General features: G+C 38.7%; 1 protein-coding gene across 1 annotated transcript in view; it reads right to left on the reverse strand.

Annotated features, from left to right (window-relative positions):
• The window catches only part of zgc:154142 (uncharacterized protein LOC555481 homolog), a 65,459-nt gene extending 39,039 nt beyond the window's left edge, over positions 1-26,420 (reverse strand). The window contains 8 exon segments of the mRNA XM_055158500.1: positions 3,023-3,238; positions 7,139-7,369; positions 9,381-9,507; positions 13,454-13,551; positions 14,882-15,022; positions 16,969-17,062; positions 18,917-19,047; positions 26,267-26,420. Of these exon segments, the coding sequence (XP_055014475.1) occupies positions 3,023-3,238; positions 7,139-7,369; positions 9,381-9,507; positions 13,454-13,551; positions 14,882-15,022; positions 16,969-17,062; positions 18,917-19,047; positions 26,267-26,420 (1,192 nt within the window).
• Between the last annotated feature and the right edge of the window lie 389 nt (positions 26,421-26,809).

A 26,809-nucleotide genomic window follows, 5' to 3' on the forward strand; every position in this document is an offset into this window, starting at 1 on the left:
GATGGGTCATCCTAACGTGTTAAACATGCACAAATTTCAATTATTCACTGTATCGAGCTCCAGTCAGTCAGTTCGATCAGTCTTCTTCTTCATCTGTGTTTAGATATGTGGCCCTTGATGAAAAAAGTTTGGACACCCCTGACTTAAATTAAGAACATTTTACTTTGAGTAGATTCAACTTGACAAGTGAAATTATCTGTGTGTTTTGATTTTCTTTCTTATTTTAAGTTCCAAAAGTTGTTGTTTTGTTTCTTATTTAAGTGTAGCAAGATGTATTTTCATATTTCAGGTACAAAAACTCTTGTTCCACTGGCAGATAATTTTACTTGTCAAGTGAAATTTACCCAAACAAGATAAAACTTTCTTAATTCAAGTCAACTTAACTTGACTAGGTTTTGTTTTTTTGCAGCGTATAAAACACCTGTAATTCAGATGCATGGGAGATATGTTTAATGCCCTACTGTGGAACGTTCCAGGCAAATAGATAACATCTCCATGGAGATAAGCAAGTAGCGGACCCTCCCCCTTAGAAGTTCATGCACCTTCATCATCATTAGATCAGATCTGTGTTGGGTATTCAGTTCAAAAACCTGCACTTGCACCTCCGTAGTTAAAGCTGCATTGTGTAACTTTTCTGGTGGATGGTCCGTCACCTGCTCGTTTCTATGGAGATGTCATTGCTGTGCTTGGAATGTTCCACAGTATAACAACAGCTTTACCTTACATTTATTCAATTAGAGGTGGTTTTATAGCTCAAAAATACCTAAAAAAACAGGCGTTCTGATTGTGAGTGGGGTTGACTCTCCACAGATCTGATGTGTAACTTAGTCTGGTTTGAAGATAGAAAGGTTTAATACCAGAAAACGAAAAGGTTATCCAATGCACCTTTAAATCCTTAGGCTGAGCGTTAGATAAAGCTGTATCCGCTCCATGACGAAGTGAAGAGAATAACAAGGAGATGTAATGTATAGTTTATTGTGTGCTCTTAATCAAGTGTTTTATGGGAGCTGACCGCGATTAAGATAAAGTAGAGTCTGAGAGGTCACCACACAGGAGCACCACAGGCAAAGTCCCTCTGTTAATAACCAGAGCAGGGAAGGTGGTAAATCGATTTATGTACACATGCTCTGCACAGATACTTCAGGGTCAGGGCCATATTACGCTATTTTCTGATCTATGTTATAATGTTGTTTCCTCATCACAAACAGACCTGGAGCTGTGTTTTGTTTCATTCACTCACACATTTTTACCAGAATTTTGGACATAAGGCCTCATTTCCTAGTGAACCAGAGTGTTGGAGGCATGTGGAGACACTTTAAAAAAAAAAAAAAATTCCATCCAGTCCTTATATTTGCAGAGGTCGCTGGTGCTAGACTAGTGCATGTCAATGGCCATAGTTCTCCTGCCACTAAAAACAGTCTTACCCACTGCACAAAACACCCAAAGCAAATATATTATTACATCAGACTGTCGATGTAAATATTTGTGTTGATAAAATAATGTTTGAAATCAAATTAACCTTACATCATATGAATCGTCGCATGTTGAGGGACTATTTTCTCATATATCAGTCCGCCGCTGCCGAGCTTTCTATCAGCAAGTACAACTCGCTGCTGCTGCTCAGACATAAATCCTTCATATGCAAGGTTGGTTTTACTTCTAAAATTATTCTATTGACCCAGACATTCACATCGACAGTCTGGTGTAATAATAGATTTTCTTCGGGTGTTTTGTGGAGTGGGTAAAACTGTTTTTAGTGGCAGGATAACTGTGGCCATTGACATGCACTAGCCTAGCACCAGCGACCTCTGCAAATACAAGGACTGGATCGAATATTTAAAAAAGTGTCTCCACACGTCTCCAACACTCTGGCTCACTAGGAAATGAGGTCCTATGTCCAAAATTCCGAACTGTCCTGTTAAGGAAGAACTCTTCTTTCAGACTGAAAACACTCCACCATGGGCCTTGGGGTTGTGTGTTTTTAAACTCCACACACCTTCACTAGAATCATTTTGATAAATTCAGACATGGAATTGCCAATCTCTACTGAACTAAAGGTAAAAGAAGCTGCTAACTTGAAAACTACCACTACATGACATCACAAGGTGGAACAGAGCATTTTGAGCTTTGGAGATGTGTACAGACTAATAATAAACGATTATTCAAACATGTGTGAATGAAACAAAACACAACTCCAGGTCTGTTTTTGAGGAGGTATTTTAGAATTGATTTTAAGATTTTACTGATCACTTTTAAAGCTCGTTTAGGTCTTGCACCAAGTTACATTTCAGATTTTTTAACCCCGTACGAGCCCTCCTCCCGCAGCCTTAGACCCTCAGGCAGGTCCCTGTGGCTGTTCCAAAGTCCAGGCTCCGGGTGAAGGCTGATGGAGCCTTTTCAGTCCTGGAGCCTCAGGTTTGGAACGACCTGCCTGAGGAGAAAAGGCTCACACAATCAATATCATCTTTAAAATCACTTCTTAAGACTCATTTGTATCGATTGGCCTTCCTTTAACTGGTTTTAGCTTGATTTTATTGCTTATTTATTTTTATTCCTTTTTTTTATTAACTTATTTATTATATTCAATTGAATTAGATTTCTTTATTGTCTGATTTTGTTTGCTTTCTAATGTAATTTTTTATTGTTCCTTGCTGCTTGTACAACACTTTGTAAATCTTGTTTTTAAAAGTGCTTTTATTATTATAATATATATAATATATATAATATATATATAATAATAATAATAATAATAATAATATAATGTGTAATATAGGACCTTTAATACTTCCTTCATATTATTATTTCATTGTAATTTCACAAATATAGAAGAGGGGAGGTGGGATTAAATAAGTTTTCTTCTTCCCACTCCTTTTTGGGCCAGTTTTTTTATTTTTTGTTGTTATTTATGCTGTGATTTCATTACTGTTATATGTTCTATTGTAAAAGAATGTAAATTTCTTACTTGCCCAAAATAAATATACAAATCAAATCAAATATAGAACATTAGTGTGCTGTGAAGTACCTAGCGTGTTGAATTTATCCGAGATGACAAGCTTGTCGTCGCCGCACTGGCCCGCGTCTCCTGTGATGGCGAGGTCAGTGATCTGCAGTTTGACCATGAACCCTCTGCTCACGGTAATGGTCCAGTTACACCTCAGATGGGGCGGATATGCATTTGGAAACCCCAGGGAGTGTATGACGCCTTTTCTCCCACTGATCAGAGCAGGACCTCCACAGCCTGCAGAATCACAAATCACAGAAAACAGCAGATTAGTCATATACAGATAAAGATAAATTCAATTATGTCAATTGGATAAAAGTTGTTTTTTTAGTGAAGAGGTTTTGCAGCTCATCCAAGCAGCTTATTCATTTCTGGTCAGATGTTCGTGGACACTGCCTTATATCTGCCTGAAGAGGAGCTAACTACAAATACAAAAACTAAAATCTAGCCAAGTTACTTTACTTGACAAGTAACATGATCTACCAATGGAACAAGACTTTTTGTACTTAAAATATGAAAATACTTCTTACACTTAATCTTGTTACACTTAAAATAAGAAAAAAACAACTATTTACACTTAAAATACAAAACAAAATCTAATATTGCTTGAATCTGAGGAGGCCACAATGGACGAGTGCGACGGAGATGTTTGTTACTGCACGAGTGAACACTTTGCAAGCTGCGCTAAGGATTTTAATGCACAGTTTTATCTGCAGGCTGAACAAATTAGACAATGAAATAATAATGCCACTCACAAATATGAGATTCAGTGCAAAAAGAAATCAGTCCAGTATGTGGAGACACTGGTATGGTTGTCTTTTAAAAACATAAATGTTTGTTGTTTTGTAATGTCACTGTCCTTGTCTGTTTTAAAAGTGGACCATGATTACTTGTCAAGTTGAACCTACTCAAATAAAGTAAATTTTTCTTAGTGTAAGTCCTTTTAACTTTCTTATATATTGTGTTTCACAGTGCACTGAAACTACGGTGAAACTAACTCTAACCTACTTGTTTCTTGTTTTTATTTAGGTCAACTGAAGTAGACTGTGAACTGTGTCTGAATCATATTATCATAATCATACAGGTGCCTGATGGGTGCTTTCACATACAGACTATCACTATCATTTTCCCTATTCTGATCTGAGGATGGAGTTGTAATTGGGAGACAGATGATGTCTGAGCCCGCAATTTCTGTTCAAAAAAGGATTGTCTTTCACAAACATAGCCTCTTTAACTCCCCTCTTGAATTATTTCTTTTATTCGGCTAAGATCTGTACCCAACTATCCTGAGTTAGTGGTTTTGAGATGGAGTTGTACAACTGACTGTGGTCCCGTGTTGCTCTATCGTCTGTGTTGTGTAAACTCTATACACCTTCACTAGAATCATTTGGATAAATTCAGACATGGAATTGCCAATCTCTACCAAACTGAAGGTAAAAGGAGCTGCTAACTTGGAAACTACCACTACATGACATCACAAGGTGGAGCAGAGCATTTTGAGCTTTGGAGATGTGTACAGACTAATAATAAAGGATTACTCAAACATGTGTGAATGAAACAAAACACAACTCCAGGTCTGTTTTTGAGGAGGCAACAACATTATAACATAGCTTAAAACTCAAAAGAGTCAATTTTGTGTTTTAGAATTGATTTTAAGATTTTACTAATCACTTTTAAAGCACGTTTAGGTCTTTCACCAAGTTACATTTCAAAACTTTTAACCCTGCACAAGCCCTCCTCCCACAGCCTTAGATCTTTAGGCAGGTCCCTGTGACTGTTCCAAAGTCCAGGCTCCAGACGAAGACTGATCGAGCCATTTCAGTCCGGGTGCCTCGGCTTTGGAACGACCTGCCTGAGGGGAAAAAGATTAATTATATTGAATTGATTTGATCGCTTCATTGTCTGATTTTGTGCTTTCTGGATGCTATTTTTATTGTTCTTTGCTGATTGTACAGCACTTTGTAAACCTTGTTTTTAAAAGTGCTTTATAAATAAAGATTTATTATTATCTACACTCTATCGTCTGTGTTGGTACATCCTCTTATGAAGTGGCCGTTTAATTTCTCCAATATAACGATCACTGCAGTTTTCACTACACTGAACGGAGTAAACCACATTGCTTTGTTTGTCGCTCTTAGTTTTGTCCTTTGAATCAACCAAAAACTTTTATCCAGTTATATTTTTCTTTTGCTGTGGATCCTACCTGGACGAATAAGGGATTTTACATACATTAGTCAGTTCCTCCCTGCACTTCCCGAGCTCAACAGTCCCTAGAGCTTTCCTACTTGAGTTCTCGTGTAATGCACTAATGGATGGGGGTTGTGTTACTGTGATATTTGCACAACTGCTCCATGATCAGGTTCATTATGTAGCGGTTTAATTGGTCACTGGAGAGAAGCGTTGTGTCTGCCAATATATTTAATCTAATGCTGAACAGGGCGATCTCAGGAGGGAGCTCCCGGAAACAGAAAGCTGTTTGCATTCATTTGTCAGCTATTTCAGCCCACTGTTTACAGCCAGCACTTCACCTGAACCCGCTTATATAGAACATATACATATACGGATAATTACTACATGGACTTATGGTTTAGTAAATTATAGCTCGGACTACAATGTTGAGGTTCTAATGAGGAAAGTTTTGTCATTTTTCTTGCTTGGATAAGAATCGAGCAGTAGGGGGTTGAATAAATAACTTCTTTGTCTCATTACAGATGCAAGATAATTACTAAAGTGTCTCGTTCTTCTATTTATTTATTGCAGCTCATGTTTTAACAATATTTAGAATGGATTTTTAAAAACATAATCCTGCTGTAGGGTTATTGTGTCAGTTGCATAAATGTATTTCAGTGTTGTTGTTTATTGTCTATATTTTCTTCAGCAATATTCCTCAAAATTGCTTATTGTGGCAGGCCAAGTTGTACATGGTTATAGTTTAAAGCAGGGGCCCCCAACCCCAGGGCCGTGGACCGGTACCAGGCCGTGGGTCGTTTGGTACCAGGCCACGAAAGTGCAACCAGGTCTAAACCAGGTCTAAACCAGGTCTAAACCAGGTCTAAAACCAAATCTAAACCAGGACTAAACTAGGTCTAAACCAGGACTAAACTAGGTCTAAACCAGGTCTAAACCAGGTCTAAACCAGGTCTAAACCAAGTCTAAACCAGGACTAAACTAGGTCTAAACCAGGACTAAACTAGGTCTAAACCAAGTCTAAACCAGGACTAAACTAGGTCTAAACCAAGTCTAAATCAGGTCTAAACCAGGTCTAAACCAGGTCTAAACCAGAACTAAACCAGGTCTAAAACAGGTCTAAAACCAAGTCTAAACCAGGTCTAAACCAGGTCTAAAACCAGGTCTAAACCAGGACTAAACCAGGTCTAAACCAGGACTAAACCAAGTCTAAATCAGGACTAAACCAGGTCTAAACCAGGTCTAAAACAGGTCTAAAACAGTCCTACAACCAAGTCTAAATCAGGACTAAACCAGGTCTAAACTAGGTCTAAAACCAGGTCTAAACCAGGTCTAAACCAGGTCTAAACCAGGACTAAACCAGGTCTAAAACAGGTCTAAACCAGGACTAAAGCAGGTCTAAAACAGGTCTAAAATCAGATCTAAACCAGGACTAAACCAGGTCTAAACCAGGTCTAAAACAGGTCTAAAACCAGGTCTAAACCAGGTCTAAACCAGGTCTAAAACAGGTCTAAAACAGGTCAGGTCTAAACCAGGTCTAAACCAGGACTAAAACAGGTCTAAAATCAGATCTAGACCAGGACTAAACCAGGTCTAAACCAGGACTAAACCAGGTCTAAACCAGGACTAAACCAGGTCTAAACCAGGTCTAAAATAGGTCTAAACCAGGACTAAACCAGGACTAAACCAGGTCTAAATCAGATCTAAAACAGGACTAAATCAGGTCTAAAACAGGTCTTAACAAGGTCTAAACCAGGTCTAAAACCAGATCTAAACCAGGACAAAACCAGAACAAAACCAGGTCTAAACCAGGTCTAAACCAGGTCTAAACCAGGTCTAAAAACAGGACTAAACAAGAGTAAATTTTGTGTAATATAGGACCTTTAAGTGTTAATTTAAATAAAACTGAGGCGTTAAATTGCTTGCAGAATAGCTCGGGGACACACTTACCTGAGGTGGGAGGATTGGTGGTTGCGGTCGTGTGCGCGGTGGTGCTCGGTTTGGCTGTGGTGGTTGGTTTTGGTGTAGTCGAGGGGATCACAGGAGGAGGGAGGCTGGACTTAGTGAAAACTGCGGTAAATCCTTTGGAGCTCAAGGTGCTGTCAGATTTGAAGCGCACCACCATTGTGTTTCCCATCGCTGTCTCCACCGGCTTGGGGACGGAGCCGCCACAGAATTTACCTGTTAAAACAAAAATTCAACTTTTAATAATTAGATCTAAGTTATGTGAAGATTATCTGGTTAATCATAATAATAATCGTAATCAAAAAGCTGTCGTAAGAGCTAAAATATAATCATCGTAGTGACCATTTTCAAAGCAAATTCAAGTTATTTTTCAGTTCAGTCGATGAAGATACTGTGCAGTGACATCACGCTGGGGGTGTTCCGCCTGTGTCTCTATGGTGGACTGTTCAGCGGTTACCATGGTGACACAATGCACACGTTAAACACTGATAAATGGCTTTAAGATTGTCAAGGAAAAATACAAAGTGGATTGAAACAGCACATTTTCAAAAACCCGTGATCAATACGAGCGTTCATGGTCAAAGGTGAGCGTGACTAACTAATTAACTAATTATGTAACTAACTGACTGACTGACTGACTGACTAATTATCTAACTAACTAACTAATTGACTGACTGACTAAGTTCTTTATGGTCAGACTGTGTCAACACAAAACTCAAATTTAAGCTTAACAGGTGAAGACAGATGAATAATTCCATTTATGTTACTTCTAGGGTTGTAACAATAACCAAAATATTGTAAGATCGTATCGTTAAAAGTCTCACAATAATATTGTGGACTGTCACAATATATCGAATTACAAATTTCTTTTCTTAAATGCATTTTTTTATAGGAGCAATAGCTAATAAACTTTGGGATCTACATATCCCATGATTCATTTCAGCGCAGACAACATGAAGTTATGTTTTTTACTTGAATTCTTGGGATTATGACAGTAATAATTCACACCAACATTTTGCCAGGGTATTTTAAAAGCAAAAAAGTGTCCCATCAACAATTACAACAGCCTCCTGAAATATCGCAATAAATATCGTACCATGAGATGCATATCGTGATAATATTGTACTGAGAGTTTAGGATATCGTTACATCCCCTAGTTACTTCATATATTTCATGTCTTCTGTCTTCGGTCTCTCAGGTCAAACTCTCTCACCCTCCTGTCCGTCCCAAAACCAGGAAGGTCGAGCTTTCTCTGTTGTGACCCCTGAGCTTTGGAACGCCCTCCCTCTGCATCTGAGATCTCGCTCCTTCCTACCTCACTTAAAACTATCCTAAAAACACATTTTTCCAAGATTGGGTTCAACAGCCCATGAGTTCTACTCTGAAGCTGTCAGCTTTAGACTTTTATCTTTGTGTATTAAACCACTCTGTCATGTAATATTTTATATTTGTGTTATTGTTTCATACTGTAAAGCACTTTGGTGCAACTTGTTATGGTTGTTTTAAATGTGCTATATACATAAAATGACTTGACTTGACTAAAATGTGGAAAGTAGTAAAAATAAATGAAAATAAAAAAAAAAAAAAACACTGAATGAGTCCAAACCTTTGACTGGTTAAGTGTCGTTAAAGAGTGAGGGGTCACTAATTAATCAGGGAAAGGGATTAAAGGTAGAGTATAATAGATAATATGCTCTGCCTTTATAATATGAAGTATAAACGAGATGTAGTGAAATATATGTATGTGTACGGATATATGCATATGTATATATGTGCATCGATGTGTATATTGTATATATGTATATATGTGTATGTGCTTATATGTATGTGTGTGTATTTGTGTGCGTGGGTGTACACATGCATGTGTGTTTATGTGTGGGTGTGTGCGTGTGTCCACACATGTTTGTACATAGAGGGTGCTGTTATGAACATATAATGTAAATGAATGTAGAGGATGGATGTGTGTGTATATATGGATGTGTGTGTGTATGTATGTATGTACTTATGTGTATATGGCCAAACTGGGCATCGAACATCTCTAATGAAATGAAGTGAATAAATATATATTAACATAAGTGTAGTTAAAGAGCAGTTTGACTCAGAAATAATCATAATATTTTGCTACGCCCACTTTTAGTCGAAAAACTGATCAGCAGGACATTTCTTTACTACAGCCTTCATTTCGAGTAGGATTCACTGCGGTTTTTATCTGACACTTTTAACATACCCAGTAATGAGGAGCCAGCACCCTCTCCATCGTAGACCTGTACGAAGTCTCCACACACCTCTGGGATCAGGTCAAAGGACGTGAACGTGAGCCGGACCCGCTCCCCCTCCGGCACTGTAATTTTCCACTGTCAAACAAACCAAACAATCGTCAGCGCTACGTCATTAAAGGTCCTATATTACACAAAACTGACTCTTGTGAGCTTTTAGACATGTCAGAATGTTGTTACCTCATCAAAAACAGACCCGCAGTTGTGTTTTGTTTCATTCACACATGTTTAACACACAATCCAAACATTATAACACAGATGAGAAAATAACCTAATAAGAACCCTTTAAAAACATTACTTTATTTATCACTGCGTCCTTACGTCTTTTGCTCCGTCAGCGTTCATCTGTGCTCAAACAAGTGGCATGTTTTGCTTGAGTGTAATTCATGAATGATTGTCTCTCTGTCCGTGTTTTGTTTGGACAGACGCTGAGCTGAGTGCAGTGAGATGAGCTCATGATGACAGCCAAATAACACCATATGACCCCAGATCCAAAACAAGCCTCAAGCCCCGTCCGAGTCTGACACTGAAAGGACTAATGCAGGACTTTACAAACTGTAGGAGACCTGGCTCTGGAGACTATGGGATGTTTCCAATTAGAATATATAGTTCATAATGTAAAGGGTCCATCTTCTGATCTGTGTTATAATGTTGTTTCCTCATCACAAACAGATCTGGAGTTGTGTTTTGTTTCATTCACACAAACTCTTTGCATATTTAGGTTGAGTTCTTCTGTACATTAATGATCTTTCTTCACTTATCTTAACTTCAAATCAAACGTTCACAACAAATAATTCACTCTCAACTCTTCACTAGTTTGCATCTTTAATGTCAAGTGTCCTTAAAGGTCACTTGACATTACGCAAAATTAATTCTTGTTAAGTTTCATGTTAGAATGTTACCTGATCAAAAACACAGGAGTTGTGTTTTGTTTTATTCACAATTGTTTGAGTAATCTTTTATTATAAGTCTGTTTACATCTCCAGAGTTCAAAATGCTCTGTTGTGATGTCTTCACTACGTAACGAAACATTGAAACACCATCTTTTTAGGGTAATTTTTTGTATGTCCAATCTTCATTTTTTTACTCTCTTCTGTACATCCAGTATAGATGTTTGTTTTTTCTATAGTGATGCAGAAAAGAGGAGCCATTGTCTGTGTGAATGTTCATGTTAGTCAGTAGATCTGACTGCTCAACCAGTGATGTTTTAAGTCAAGATCAAAATTTGAATTGCCAAACTTCAGATCAGTGAACACACGCTCTACCAACTGAGCTACACTGCCGCCCGCCAGTGTCACCATTTTAGACCATTTTTATGGTTGAACCCATAATTTTCCACAAATTACATTTCTAAATAAATAAACATACATAAATACCTAAATTAGTTAATTAAAGAGATAACAAAATATATAAATGGAAAAAGATGCAATAAATGTTTAATCACAAATAATCAAAATTAATAAATTATATTAACAACAACAATGCTGATATTTGTCATAAATAATTAAAAAACAGTATTATATTCATTAATAACAACATTTTCCTGCGCCTGTGTTCCCTGTGACGTCCAAAAAACCTAGTCTGTGGTTCAAATGTTTAACTGCAGATTTATGTCGTGGGGTCACAGGTAGACGGTCAAATAGTGGATGTAATTTGCACGTCATTTAGTCCAGACGCACCAGACGTCACCAGACGCAGTACAGACATGATCTGCACGTCCATAAGACTTCAAATGTTTAATGGGATGTAGTAGTTGTTTTCAAGTTAACACCTCCTTTCACCTTTAGTTCAGAAGAGATCAGCAAATCCAGGACTGAAATTATCCAGATGATTCTAGTGCAAGTGTGTGGAATTTAAAAACACGTCTAAAACCTCTTCAGACAAGTTTTTGATGCGGGAACATTATAACACGGTAAGATAAGATAACTTTTGACAGTCTAAAGTCCACACAAAATATATGCATTTTCTTTTTTTGTATACTGCCTTCTTTTTGTTTGTTTTTTTTCTCACTTTTTTTAAAGCCCATTATCGTGCCCTTCTGTTGGCTATTTCCAGCAGGTGCATTGTGTCCCGTTGTATAGGTTAATGGCAGCGCACAGCCCCAGTCCAGGGAGCATGAGGCTACATCCACGTGTTCATATGCACAGACTCTACATATGCACAGGCTGTACACATGCACATGGACAAAAAACATTAAAATGACATAAAAGTGTCTTAAATTAAGAACATTTTACTAGATTCAAATGATCTACCAATGGAATAAGTGTGCTTTTCTTAATTCAAGTGACATTAGATTTTATTTCTTATTCCAAGTGCAAAAAGTTTTTGTTTTTTTTTCTCAAATAAAGCAAAATTGTATTAATTTAAGTCATTTTAACCTACCTAGATATTATTTCTCGCTGTAGGGATGTAACAATAAACAAAATATCATGATGTCGCATCACAAAAAGTCTCTCAGTAATATCACGGACCATCACATTACATCAGATTACAAATCTCTTTGCTTAGATTTGTTGCTATGGTGCAGCAACAGTTAAAAAAAAACAAAAGAACTACACAGACCATGATCCTTTGCTCTGTTTTAGTCCAAACGCCTTCAAGACCGAGACAAGACCGAGTCCAAGCGCCTTCACGACCGAGACAAGACCGAATCCAAGCACCTTCAAGACCGATACAAGACCGAGTCCAAGCTCCTTCAAGACTGAGACAAGACCGAGTCCAAGTGCCTTCAAGACCGAGGCAAGACCAAGTCCAAACACTTTCAAGACCGAGACAAGACTGAGTCTAAGCGCCTTCAAGACCAAGACATGACTGAGTCCAGACGCTTTCGACACTGAGACAAGACCGAGTCCAAACGCCTTCAAGACCGAGACAAGACCGAGTCCAAGCGCCTTCAAGACCGAGGCAAGACCGAGTCCAAGTGCCTTCAAGACTGAGACAAGACCAAGTCCAAACACTTTCAAGACCAAGACAAGACTGAGTCTAAGCGCCTTCAAGACCGAGACATGACCGAGTCCAGACGCTTTCGACACTGAGACAAGACCGAGTCCAAACGCCTTCAAGACCGAGACAAGACCAAGTCCAAGCGTCTTCAAGACCGAGACAAGACCGAGTCCAAGCGCCTTCAAGACCGAGGCAAGACCGAGTCCAAGTGCCTTCAAGACTGAGACAAGACCAAGTCCAAACACTTTCAAGACCGAGACAAGACTGAGTCTAAGCGCCTTCAAGACCATGACATGGCCGAGTCCAGACGCTTTCGACACTGAGACAAGACCGAGTCCAAACGCCTTCAAGACTGAGACAAGACCAAGTCCAAGCACCTTCAAGACCAAGACAAGACCAAGTCCAAGCACCTTCAAGACCAAGACAAGACCAAGTCCAAGCACCTTCAAGACCGAGACAAGACTGAGTCCAAACACCTTCAAGACCGAGACAAGACCGAATCCAAACACCTTCAAGACCAAGACAAGACGGAGTCTAAGCGCCTTCAAGACCGAGACAAGACGGAGTCTAAGCGCCTTCAAGACAAGACGAGTCTAAGCGCCTTCAAGACCGAGACAAGACGGAGTCTAAGCGCCTTCAAGACCAAGACAAGACCGAGTCCAAATGCCTTCAAGACCAAGACAAGACCAAACCCGTAAAAAATGGGCTTGAGGCTGGTCTCAAAACCAAGACCGGTCTCGAGTACTACGACACTAACCTTCTGGGTCATAATATTTGCAATAACACAATGAATAATTAACACTAACTAAATAAATAAATGTTGTTACATACAGTGAACCATAACCAGTAATAATGGAAGTGCTACGTTCAGCATATGTGTGCACAGACTCTACATGTGCACAGGACTCTCCACGTGCACAGACTCTCCACGTGCACAGACTCTACACGTGCACAGACTCTCCACGTGCACAGACTCTCCACGTGCACAGACTCTCCACGTGCACAGACTCTCCACGTGCACAGACTCTCCACGTGCACAGACTCTCCACGTGCACAGACTCTACACGTGCACAGACTCTACCTGATAGAGTGCATCGTGGGGGTAGTTCTGCCCCGGAGAGCCTGGGGTCTGCAGATTCCCCTGGTCACCTTGGAGAAAACCGCCGGCCCCGGTTATTTCTGGAACGAGATGGAGAGGGCACTTCAGCGTCACAGAGCATCTCAAGGATACAGCGGCAATATGCCCCCGTAATAAGACCCCTCCCCACCTCCATTTGGACTCCCTAATTCATTTCACTATCTAGGTCGGCCTGAAGAATAGTGCTTTATGCTAAAATCGAGGTAATTTCCTTCAGTTTGACTTGAACTGAATGGGTTCCAAAACAAATATTCGACACGCTGAGCAAAAAAAACAACTTTAATACACTGTGCTGTACGTCTAATGAAAATATCTTCAAATATAAAACTGTTAAATAGTAGTTAAATCTACCAGAAATCTAACAGATAATACTCCCTACAACTGTGCAACAATTCACCCTTATGTAACGAATAATACTCCCTACAACTGTACAACTCACCCTTATGTGACAGATAATACTCCCTACAACTGTATAAATCACCTTTATGTGACAGATAATACTCCCTACAACTGTACAACAACTCACTCTTATGTAAAGAATAATACTCCCTACAACTGTACAACAACTCACCTTATGTAACAGATAATACTCCCTACAACTGTACAACAACTCACCCTTATGTAACAGATAATACTCCCTACAACTGTACAACAACTCACCTTATGTAACAGATAATACTCCCTACAACTGTACAACAACTCACCTTATGTAACAGATAATACTCCCTACAACTGTACAACAACTCACCTTATGTAACAGATAATACTCCCTACAAACTGTACAACAACTCACCATTATGTAACAGATAATACTCCCTACAACTGTACAACAACTCACCATTATGTAACAGATAATACTCCCTACAACTGTACAACAAACTCACCCTTATGTAACAGATAATACTCCCTACAACTGTACAACAACTCACCCTTATGTAACAGATAATTACTCCCTACAACTGTACAACAGTTCACCCTTATGTAACCGATAATACTCCCTACAACTGTACAACAACTCACCTTATGTAACAGATAATACTCCCTACAACTGTACAACAACTCACCTTATGTAACAGATAATACTCCCTACAACTGTACAACAACTCACCCTTATGTAACAGATAATACTCCCTACAACTGTACAACAACTCACCTTATGTAACAGATAATACTCCCTACAACTGTACAACAACTCACCATTATGTAACAGATAATACTCCCTACAACTGTACAACAACTCACCATTATGTAACAGATAATACTCCCTACAACTGTACAACAACTCACCTTTATGTAACAGATAATACTCCCTACAACTGTACAACAAGTCGCCCTTATGTAATAGATCATATTTATATATTATCGTTGTACCTGACGATGATTCGGGGGCCACAGCTTTGTAATGAGCCTTGAATCCTTGGTCTGTTTTTCTTTCGTTGGTGTCGAAGTAAACGGTCAGACGATTGGTCAGAGTCACAATCGGCTTTGGTTTGGAGTAGCCACAGTATTTACCTACAAAAAAAACAGACAATAATAACAGATCCACACAAGTTTTCTTATTAAAGGTTCTATATTATGCAGAATTGACTCTTATGAGCTTTAAGTCATATTGGGATGTTGTTTCCTAATCAAAAACAGACTTGGAGTTGTGTTTTGTTTCATTCACGCATTTATCAGACTAGTGTTGTATTCAAGACCGCACTAATTGAGACCAAATGGTAAATGGTCAAATTTTTCTATAGCGCTTTTCCACCTTCAAGGCACTCAAAGCGCTTTACAACAAGGAACCACTCACCCATTCACACACACATTCATACACCAGTGTACGCAGACACTGTGGGCAAGGTGGGTTAAGTGTCTTGCCCAAGGACACAACGGCAGCATTCATCTGTGGGAACTGGAATCACACCAGCCAACCTGTGGGTCAGTGGATCTGACCACTCAACCTGTGATGTTTATGTCAAGAGCTGGATTCAAACCGCCAACCTTCAGATCAGTGGGCGAATGCTCTACCAACTGAGCTACTGCCAACCAAGACCACAGGGTCCCGAGTCTAGAACAAGACCAAGACCTCTGAGAGTCGAGACCGAGAAAAGACCCAGACTTTTAAAGGCCGAGACCAAGACAAGACCGAGACCATGGCCCATCGAGACCAAATCGAGACCATCTTTGTAATTTTGTACAGTTATTTTGGCGCATATATATCAATGTTTTATAAATCAATCTATCTAAAATAAGATAAGCAAACTGTACTGCATTTAAACTTAAGCTCTGAGCCCCTTTTTTGGACAACTTCAAAGTGAACCAAGTGGGTTTTTTCATGTTCATAACATTTACAGTTACATTATTTTACTGGTTTTGCAGTGATATTGAGCAGCCTTTGCATATTTACCAGTCGTAATGAAATACGATCGTCGAGTGTCAGACCTCGAGTCCAAGACAAGACCGAGACTGTAAAAAGTGGTCTCACGGCCAGTCTCGACTACGACACTATAAGACGCAAATCCTGCATATTCAGTTCTTCTCTCAAACAGAAAACACTCTGTTCCACCTTGTGATGGTAATACAAAATGTACTGCACTGTGTTTTTAAACTCCATGCACCTTCACTAGAATCATCTGGATAATTTCAGGCCTGGAATTGTCAATCTCGACTGAACAAAAAGCAAAAGGAGTTGTTGACATGAAAACTACTACTTCATGACATCACAGGGTGGAACGGAGTAATCCAGGGTTACTCAAACATGTGTGAATGAAACAAAACACAACCCCAGGTCTGTTTTTGATGAGGTAACAACATTATAACATGACTTCAACCTCACACGAGCCAGTTTTGTGTAATATAGGCAGAGGTGGGACCAAGTCGATGTTTTGCAAGTCTCAAGTTTTTGACCTCAAATCCGAGTCAAGTCCCAAGTCAAATACAAGCAAGTCCAAGTCGAGTCTCGAGTCACTGGCCCATAAGTCCAAGTCAAGTCCAAGTCGTCCGTTTTGAGCTTCAAGACGTTTCAAGTCTTTAAAACAAAGCTTAGATTTTTGCCATTTATATGACTTTTAAACAAAATTATACTTATAAAAAGTCATGGTATTTTTATAAAACAGTTGTATAAATGCAAATTTTTCCTTTTTAAATGTCTTGACAAGATCTTAGTGTGAATCATTATGGTCAGAATAAAAATAATTCTGATTTAAAGGTGCTTAATAACAGTTATTTTGCAATGTAGTCTGCACTGAAATGGAAGGATCTTGTTCTTTGTAGTTCCCCCTGTTTTACTGTAAAATTCAGCACCACATGTATGAACTGAAAAGAGAAAAGTAGAGTCAAGACCCAAGTCATTGAGCTTCAAGTCCAAGTTGAATTCCAGGTTTTATTCCATTTTATCAAGTCAAGTCTCAAGTCTTAAAAATAGTGACATTATTACATTTATATTACATTTATTCCCAGCGTGTAGATCTTACCAATGACGCCCAGCGCATCTCTCAGAGTCACAAAATCTCCCGTGCAGAGTTGTGTTTCCTCCAGCGCAAACTCCTCAAACCACAGATGGATCACCTGTGACAACACGCACTGAATCAGAGGGACGCAGGGAGCCGTGCATCTGCCACAGAGCCGGCCGAGCTAAAGATTTGAGTGTCTCCTTTGGGTGCTACGATGAGAGAGCGGGATAATGAAATAGACAAGGCCCGCCATCTGTCCCGAACAAGGGTGCTCTCCTCCATCTGTCTCCCGCTGCCTGGCTTCACATAAGACACTTCACCGACAATCAGAGAAGAGACTGGGAGACTAGACTTATCACAATCACCGCTCTGAAGCTCGAGGAAGGACTTGATGGTATTTATAGCCTAGTAGCTCCGTGGTGGAAAGTAACAAAGTAAAAATGGTAATGCACAGAGCAATTTTAGGTATCTGTGTCATTTTAAAGATGTATTGTGTAACTTTTCTGGTGGAGGGTCCGTCAAATGTTGTATCCAATGTTCTGTGAGATGTTATTGTTTTGTCTGGAATTTTTCACAGTATGGCATTAAACCTTTCTATCCTATCTCCATGGAGACCAAACCAGACCAAGTTACAGGTTAGATCTGTGGAGAGGCGACCCCGCTCACAGTCAGAATTACCGTATTTTCTGGGCTATTATGCGCTCTGAATTATAAGGCGCACTGTCATTAAATGGTCTATTTTCGAACTTTTTTCACAAATAAACCGCACCGGACTTTAACCACTTACCATCCACCCGCCCAGTAAGTGGTTAAATGAAACAGTTGGGTGGGTGAGTGTGGTTGTGGGTGTTTTTCGCTGCGTGGTCACTGTCTGCTCCGTGTGTGTTTGCGTGCGCTGCTTTGTAGTTTACTGAAGTCGTGCTGGGACATCTGAGTGGATTCGTGTACAGGGCGCTCTGGATTGTGGGGCGCGCAGTCGTTTTTTGATGGGGTTGGAGGCTTAAGAGCCCGGAAAATACGGTAATGTTTTTCTAGGTATTTTTGAGCTATAAAATAAAATTAATAAATTAAATAAACGTAAGGTAAAGCTGTTTAATAGATACAAAATTAGTACTGCAAGACAAATCCCGTAGGAAGAAGGGCAATAACGTCTTTCCTCTTGATAAAATTCACCAAACATTCTCTTTGTTCCAGCTTTAAAAGAACCCCAGAAGTTGTAGGCCGCACATCAACCAATCAACGAAGAGCTGTAAAGCCATGACGTCAAACTCAAGGGCCTGTTTTGGTTCCTTTTGTGGTACAACACGACAGTAAACAAAGCCATCGAGATGAATGTAGATGAAGACAGACATTCTGTGTTGGCAATGATTCCTGAGATCGAGGATTTAAAGCCAGAACAAAGAGAATGTTTTGTGAATTTTATCAAGGGGAAAGACGTTATTGCCCTTCTTCCTGCGGGATTTGGCGCATTACATACGTCACGACCAAATAGCAGCGATTGGTTAAATAAAAAAAAGTACCCAGCTACAGTTGAGTGAACGAATCCTAATGCTGCGAGGTGAAACCGACTGATGAATCAGGCTATGTGAAGTTAACAACCTAACAAAAACCAACAAGCTCCTACAGTCACCTCAGAAAGTTTTTAGACTCCCTTTTAATTTTTTTAATTTTTTATTTTTTTTTCATCATAGTGCACCACAAACTAAGTCCTATTCAGTTTTTTTTTTTTTAATCCTGGACATAATAGTACACTATAATCTCCCAGTGATCTTTGTGTGCGTTTGTGTATTTGTATGTTTATGTGTGTGAGTATGTCTGTGTGTGTGACTGTGTCTGCGTGTGTTTCTATCTATGCATTTCTGTACGTACGTTTGTTTATGTCTGCTTAAGGTTTTGTCTTTGTCTTTGTGTGTGTTTGCGTGAACGTGTATGTCTGTGTGTGTGTGTGTTTGTGTGTGTTTTTTGTCACCTTGTTAGGCTCCACGGTGATGTGCCAGGAGCAGCTCTTGCCATTATCGTAGCTGTTGGGGTAGTTCCAGCTGGTGAAGGTGCCAGACTCTGCAGACAACTCCTGAGGACCTCCACAACCCGACGGCAGGACTAACAACACACACTCTCATTATTTTACTTTCCATTTTGAGGACTTTTCACCACTCAGAAGAAACAATATTTTGTGTTGAAATTTAATACAATACCTAATTTATCACAGAAAACTTTAGAAACATTTCACTTGCACTACAAAACCTCAACACTCTTAACTATAGATTCTAGTTTTTGCAACGCACACAGATCTTTATTAATGTTTACAATTTGGGCTGGGTATCATTAAGAAGTTGACGATATGATACATACCTCGATACATAGGCCATGACACGATACAGTTTTCGATACAGTGCACTTTTGATACAAATACTAGGGAAGTAACTAGGGGTGTGCAAAAATACTGAAATATCGAAATATTGTATAATTTAATGTGATGATACAGTATTGATATCGTGGGCTGCTGTATTGATATATCACCAAGAGCGTTTTTTGGTATATTTTACAAACTTATTTTGTTACAGAGCTACAGTTTTGTTGTTTGTTTAGAGGAAGGAAAGTCGTTTATGTGACACATTTGACATTTTCACTGTTTTGATGATTAAAATGGGCTTTTTCATATTAACTTTGCACAAGAAGTGGTTTAACAAAGACTTTTAGTATGACAGTCATGATTAAGCCTTTATTTTTTTATTGAACCGTATCAAATCAAATTGAATTAAATCCGTGCGCGGCGACGAGGGCCCTCGCCCCGGTGCGCAGTCCCCTCCCATGCGACCGCCAGGAACTTGCGACCACCCCAACATGCCAATTTCTACATGCAGGACCGATCGAATCTGATACCTGGTTTGGGGACTTTTTGTCAATGTTCAGGGGGTCAAAATTGTGATCGTTTTCAAAGAAAAATAATAATAGAGCGGATGAAACCGATGAAGAACAATAGCCCTCACCAGTTACTTTGTTACTGGCTCGGGCCAAATATATCGTATCGAATCATATCGAATCATAAGCTCACTGTATCGAGATATGTATCAATTCATGGCCTATGTATTAAAGCATGTATTGTATCCAAAACTCTACAATATTTCACGATATACATTTCACAGTATGATATTTATTGCAATAACAAAATTGTGAATATGCTACTTATTCCTTTCAAAAGTGTTGACACTGTTATAATGGTCCTGTTGTAATATGAAGAATTAAGATTTAAAAGTGTTATTAATGTTAAGTCGATACTGACAACACCAAAGGATCATGGTCTATGTCAAGGGGTCCAGCCTCTTTCCTCTGGAGAGCTGCCTTTATAAAACAAAAATGTCAGAGGGCTACTCATTTTAGTGGTCACCAGAAAGTAGAAGAGCTGGCGGGCCTTAGATGGGTACAGTTAGATGCCTATTTAACATGAATCATTATCCATTACTTTGTGCACAAGTTAGGCATCAAAATGACACATTTATAATGGTAATTAATCAGATTTACATACATATACATAATACATATAATCCAGAAATCCCTTGACGAGCTTCTTGGAATGGGTGGAGAGCTACTGGTAGCTCCGGAGCTACAGGTTAAAGACTCTGGTCTATGTAGTTCTCTCTGTTTTTTTTAGATGTTGCTGCACCATAACAGTGAATTTAAACAGAGAGACTTGTAATTCGATATATTGTGTCCACGATATTATTGTGAGACTTCTGAGGATACAATATCACGATATTTTGGTTATTGTTATATCCCTATTCAGTGATAAATATGATGTATTTTAAATGGATTTGATACAGTTTTGTAAAAACATTAAGGCTAGTAATATTAAGTCATTATTAAACCACAAAGTTAATATGGAAAAAAAAAAAAAGTACTCATCAAAACAGTGAAAATGTCAAATGTACTGCATAAACAAATGACGTTTCTCCAAACAAGCAACGCAATTGCAGCCTGATTCATCAGACAGTTTCACTGCGTAGAAACCGTCTGACTTTGCAGCATTAGGATTCACTCACTTGAAGGTAGGCGGGTAGTTTTTTTATTTCACCAATCGCAGCTATTTCGTTGTGATGTATGTAATGCGCCGCTAACAGGGCTAACTGGTATATTAAGCTTTTCCCCAATCCGGTAGGAAGAAGGGCAATAACGTCTTTCCCCTTGATAAAATTCACCAAACATTCTCTTTGTTCCAGTTTTAAATCCTCAATCTCGGGAATCGTTGCCAACACAGAATGTATGTCTTCCTCTACATCCATCTCGACTGCTTTGTTTACTGTTGTGCTTCACAGTTCTTCGCTGTTTGGCTGGTGCACGGTCTATAACTTCTCGGGTTCTTGTAAACTGTCTAGTTTATTCAGATTCCTGATTTAATCACTGATATTGAGTGGAGGCACTAGGTGGGGCCAGCCTGGTTATCACAATTGTAGCTCTTGGCAATATATTAATACAGCAGCCCATGATATCGATACTGTATGATAACTTAAACAATACAGTATATCGATTGTGACGATGTTTTTGCACAGCCCTATTTACTGCAGTAAATGAGGACGACTGCTAATACTCGAAGCACCTTGGTTTAGCCACATTCACTGAAGAGTCGCCCGGTGCAAAATAAATAATTCCACATCTTCAATTATGTGAGACAAAACACGAGCGAGCGAGCGGCGAGGAGGTAACAAGCAGCCATCCCTATTTCACACCAAACACTTTCACTTCTGCGCCGATATAACAAAAAGGCTTTCCTAATGAAATGTGAAATTGGCCTCAAGACACAAGACAGAGGAAAAGGTGCTGTAGAGGAAGCTGCAGGCGCCGTGTGTAGCTGTAAATATAAGATTTTTTCATATTTTTTTCCTGAGTTCAAGGATGGTGATGAATTCAAATGTGTTTAAAGGGTCCGTTTTACACCGCTCACAGTCACAATGCCTGTTTTTCTAGCAATAAAACCACCTGTAATTGAATAAATGTAAGGCAGATCTGTTTAATGTCACACTGTGGAACATTCCAGGCAGAGCAGTGACATATCCATAGAAATAAGCACCAAAAAATTACACAGTGCACTATTAATAGGCCCAAGTTAGTTACTCATTGTGTTATATTGAGATCTGTATGGTTTTAAGATAAGAGTTTTCTTGCTGATATAGAGTTATTTTTATCTTATCTCTTACTGTATATGACAGGGGTTATTTTTTCCATGGGGCCACTGCTTAACTCAATTCTGCATAATATTAACACTGTTAGGCAAGTTACTTTAAAACTGTAATGTGTTATTTATTACTTGTTAATGTCATTTCAGAGTAATTTGTTACATTACAATATTACTGTGTTTAAAATATGAGGCATTACACGACTACTGCAGCACTTTATGTTACTCTCACCAAAATAACTGTGCGAAGATGCAGAACTTTTGAACTGTATATGGACTGAACCAGGACTAAACCAGGACTGAACCAGAACTAAACCAGGACTAAAGCAGGTCTAAACTAGGACAAACCCAGGACTAAACCAGGACTAAACTAGGACTAAACCAGGACTATATCAGGACTAAATCAGAACTGAACCAGAGCTGAACCAGGACGAAACCAGGTCTAAACCAGGTCTAAACCAGAACTGATCCAGGAATAAACCAGGTCTAAACCAGGTCTAAACCAGACTAAACCAGGTTTAAACCAGACTAAACCAGGTCAAAAACCAGATCTAAACCAGAACTAAACCAGGACTAAACCAGAACTAAACCAGGACTAAACCAGAACTATACCAGGTCTAAACCAGGACTAAACCAGGTCTAAACCAGGACTAAACCAGGACTAAACCAGGATCAAACCAGGACTAATCTTGGACTAGGACTTGGAATCTAGGACCGCCCCTGGGAGAACTCCAAGCCTGTGGAGCAGGGCGTCCACAAAGCGTGATCGGGCGTCAGCTGTGCTTTGCTCCGTAGAGTGCGGAGTTCTGCACCGATCGCGGTCACCCGACGGTCTACACTGGCGCACCTCCGTGTTCGTCCCGACATTCGGAACCGTAACAATGGCGCTTCACTGCTGCTGATATCGCCGTGATTTTAGCAAATTTGTATGAAGAAAATGAAAAACCCATTTTAATCCAGGTTAAAAAAGCATTGTGACGCGTGTTACTGACATTTATACTGAGTTAAATATTACCATTTTTCCCCTGCAATCCTGTAACATTATTGTGTTACAACAAAAAGCAACGCATTACAGTAATTTGTTACTCCTAACACTGAATATTAATTGCATTTCTTTATAAAAAGCTGTAAATAGCATTCTTTTGACAAGCTGGTAAGAGTTTATGTTATCACTAAGCAATGAAAAACTGAGATTAACTTAAAAAAATGTCATAAAAACACCTCTAAAATAAAAGCAACGCAGCTTTAGTCCATGCATGAGGTAAAATAAAAAAAATATTTATTTTGTAATTCCAAATGAGCTTAAACGGGTCGGTCAGAGTCAACCAAAGAGCCGTAATGTGACCCGGGAGTAACAATTTGTTTCCATACAGTCAGTGAGATAAATTATTATATCTCACTATGTTTTTATTTGTACAGGGGCAGTGGACAACAATACATGACCCAAAACAAAAATCATGGGTCCAAGGTTATATAAGAATCATTTACACCTGTAGTCCCTGAGCAGGTTGGAGGAAAGACTGAAAATGTTGATATATTCAGTGTTTATAGAGAAACTGACACAAAAATACTGTATATTAAACAGATATTACCAAGAGTCGAGATTATCAATTGTTCAAGTACTATTCTAAAAACAACACACAACCATACACATGAGCACGTATATTTTCTTTTCCTCAATGTTGAAATACGTAAAGGTGCACTATGTAACTTTTCTGGTTAGAGTTCAGCACCTAGTTGTGTCCATGGAGATACGCTGTGGAGATTGCTTTGACTGAAGTATCGAAATATTGATATGTCGTATTGTTTAATGTCATGATACAGCAGAGGTGAGGACTTGCAAGGACTTGGACTCGAGTCAGACTTGAGTCACTATTTTTAGGGCTTGAGACCTGATTTGATAAAATGGACTAAAACTTGGGACTCCACTTGGACTTGAAGGTCAATGACTTGAGAAGCACTTTTAAATCTGAATTCTTTCTATTCTGGCCATAATGATTCACACTAAGATCTTGTCATGTCGATTTAAAAAGGAAAAAAATTAACAAAATTAAATTCTACAACTCTTATATATTCAATAAATATTCAATATAAATATACTATGATTTTTTTTTTAAGTACAATGTATCTTAATATTCATATAAATTGCAAAAATCTAAGCTATATTTGGTACTTTGGTTTAAAGATTTGAAATGACTTGAAGCTCAAAGCAGACGACTTGGACTTGACTTGGACTTATGGGCCAGTGACTCGAGACTCGACTTGGACTTGCCTGTACTTGACTTGGGACTTGACTCAGACTTGAGGTCAAAGACTTACTTTAGACTTGCAAAACAGCGACTTGGTCCCACCTCTGTGATACAGTATTGTTATTTATTTTATTTATATTATATCGCCAAGAGTATTTTTTGGTATATTTTACTAAATTATTTTGATACAAGGAAGGAAATTGTTTGTTTATGTGACACATTTGACATTTTCACTGTTTTGATGATTAAAATGTTTGTGTTTCTTATTATTTTTGCACAAGAAGTGGTTTAACAAAGAATTTTAGTATCACAGCCATGATTTAGCCTTTATCTTTTTAAAAAGTATTGAATCAATTTGAATCGTACTGAATTGCAAGTGTGCTGTATCGAGGTATGTATCGTATCGGCAACTTCTTAATGATACTCAGCCCTACTGAAATGTACCACAGTATGACATTAAACTTGCTTATTGTTTAGTTACAGGTGTTTTTTTTTCTTATAACATAAAAGAAAACCTTGAAAATGTGTATTCTACTGTAAGCAGGTCCACCTCTCCACAAACTGGAGCTGTAATTTGGCTTGGTGCTTGTCTCCGTGGAAATATCTAAGTTTAAATGTGCTTAGTGTAAGTTTTCTGGTGGAGGGTCAGTGAAATGTTTTTCTCCATGGAAATGTTATTGGTTTGTCTGGAATGTTTCACAGTACGGTATTAAACCTTTCTATCTTCATGGAGACCAAACCAGTGCAAATTTCTCTAATCTGGCCAAGGTTTTAAATTTATATCAGGTTATTCATCTTGTTTTCAGATTTATTATCTACTTACTAGTTCTGAGACTGATTAATTCTAGAGGTAATTTATTTTAAGATAACTTGTAAAATTCATCATCTTGCTGCATGGACAGATAATTACACTACTTTTAAGTAATTTTTCGATTTATTTAAGTGTTTATATTGTAAATTTTGGCCAAGCTTTCTTGCAGGTCTGTGGAGAGGCGACCCCGCTCATGGTCAGAATGCTTGTATTTCTAGGTATTTTTGAGCAATAAAGCCACCTGTAATTGAATAAATGTACTGTAGATCTGTTTAATGTCATACCCGAGGTGGGACCAAGTCGTCGTTTTGCAAGTCTCAAGTAAGTCTCAAGTCTTTGACCTCAAGTTTAAGTCAAGTTCCAAGTAAAAGACATGCAAGTCCAAGTCGAGTCTCAAGTTGCTGGCCCATAAGTCCAAGTCAAGTCCAAGTCGTCTGCTTTGAGCTTCAAGTCATTTCAAGTCTTTAAACCAAAGTACCAAATATAGCTTAGATTTTTGCAATTTATATGAATTTTAAACTAAACTGTACTTAAAAAATCATGGTATTTTTATATATGATATTTATAAAGTTTATAAGAGTTGTAGAAATGCTAATTTTTCCTTTTTAAATGTTTTGACAAGATCTTAGAATGAAACATAAAAGTCAGAATAGAAAGAATTCAGATTTAAAGATTTAAAAAGTCCGAGTCAAGTCCCAAGTCACTGACCTTCAAATCCAAGTTGAGTCCCAAGTCTTAGTTCATTTTCTCAAGTCAAGCCTCAAGTCCTAAAAATAGTGACTCAAGTCTGACTCGAGTCCAAGTCACGACGTACAAATCTTTGTTATATTGTGGAATATTCCAAACAAAGCAATAACAAAAGCCTCTGATGGGCCCTCCACCAGAAAAGTTACACAATGCACACATAATAAGTTTAATATCATACTGTGAAAAATTCCAGGTAAACCAACATTTCCATGGTGAAAAGTTACACAGTGCACCTTAAAAACAACATGATAATCCAACAAATACTGCACCTGCACTCCACGTACGCACTAGTATCTCTATGTATATCTTCTATTTACAAAGTTTTAAAAAATCCACACTTACGTTCTTCATTGGTGGGCTCAGGTTTGTCGGTGAAGTAGACCACGACCAGCCCAACGCAGGCGCAGGTCATCCCCACGAACAGAAAGATGAGGCATTTTTCCAGCGTCGTTGTACTCTTCCCCATGACTCCACTCTTCTGCGGTTCTCCTCTCATCCGCACACCATCCTATCACCCACAAACCGCTGGACTTTGAGAGCCCTGACCTTTGAACTTTGGAAATACGTGTGGTGCAATGAGTTATAAAGCGCTGGGTCAGATAGATAATACTGTAATTAGAGGCGCTTGTGGTTATGGTGGTTCATAGTTATCCTAATGCAAAGTGGAAGGTGATGAGCCAGTGCAGTTTTCTTAAAGGGTCCGTGTTAATCCGTGTATCATTCGTTTATTTGTTTTTCAAAATAAAACCAAAAATAAGAAAAATGAAAAAACAACTATTTTCTTCATTATTTGTCTCCAAAACCAAAATGAAAAAACGGATAACGATTAGTTTTTTCAGTTTTTGATAATGGAAAAAACGGATAACGGAAACATTTCCCATTTCC

The sequence above is a fragment of the Boleophthalmus pectinirostris genome, unplaced genomic scaffold, assembly GCF_026225935.1.
Source record: "Boleophthalmus pectinirostris isolate CB_2022bp ecotype Guang Dong unplaced genomic scaffold, ASM2622593v1 HiC_scaffold_22, whole genome shotgun sequence".
In the NCBI taxonomy this organism is placed as follows: domain Eukaryota; kingdom Metazoa; phylum Chordata; class Actinopteri; order Gobiiformes; family Gobiidae; genus Boleophthalmus; species Boleophthalmus pectinirostris.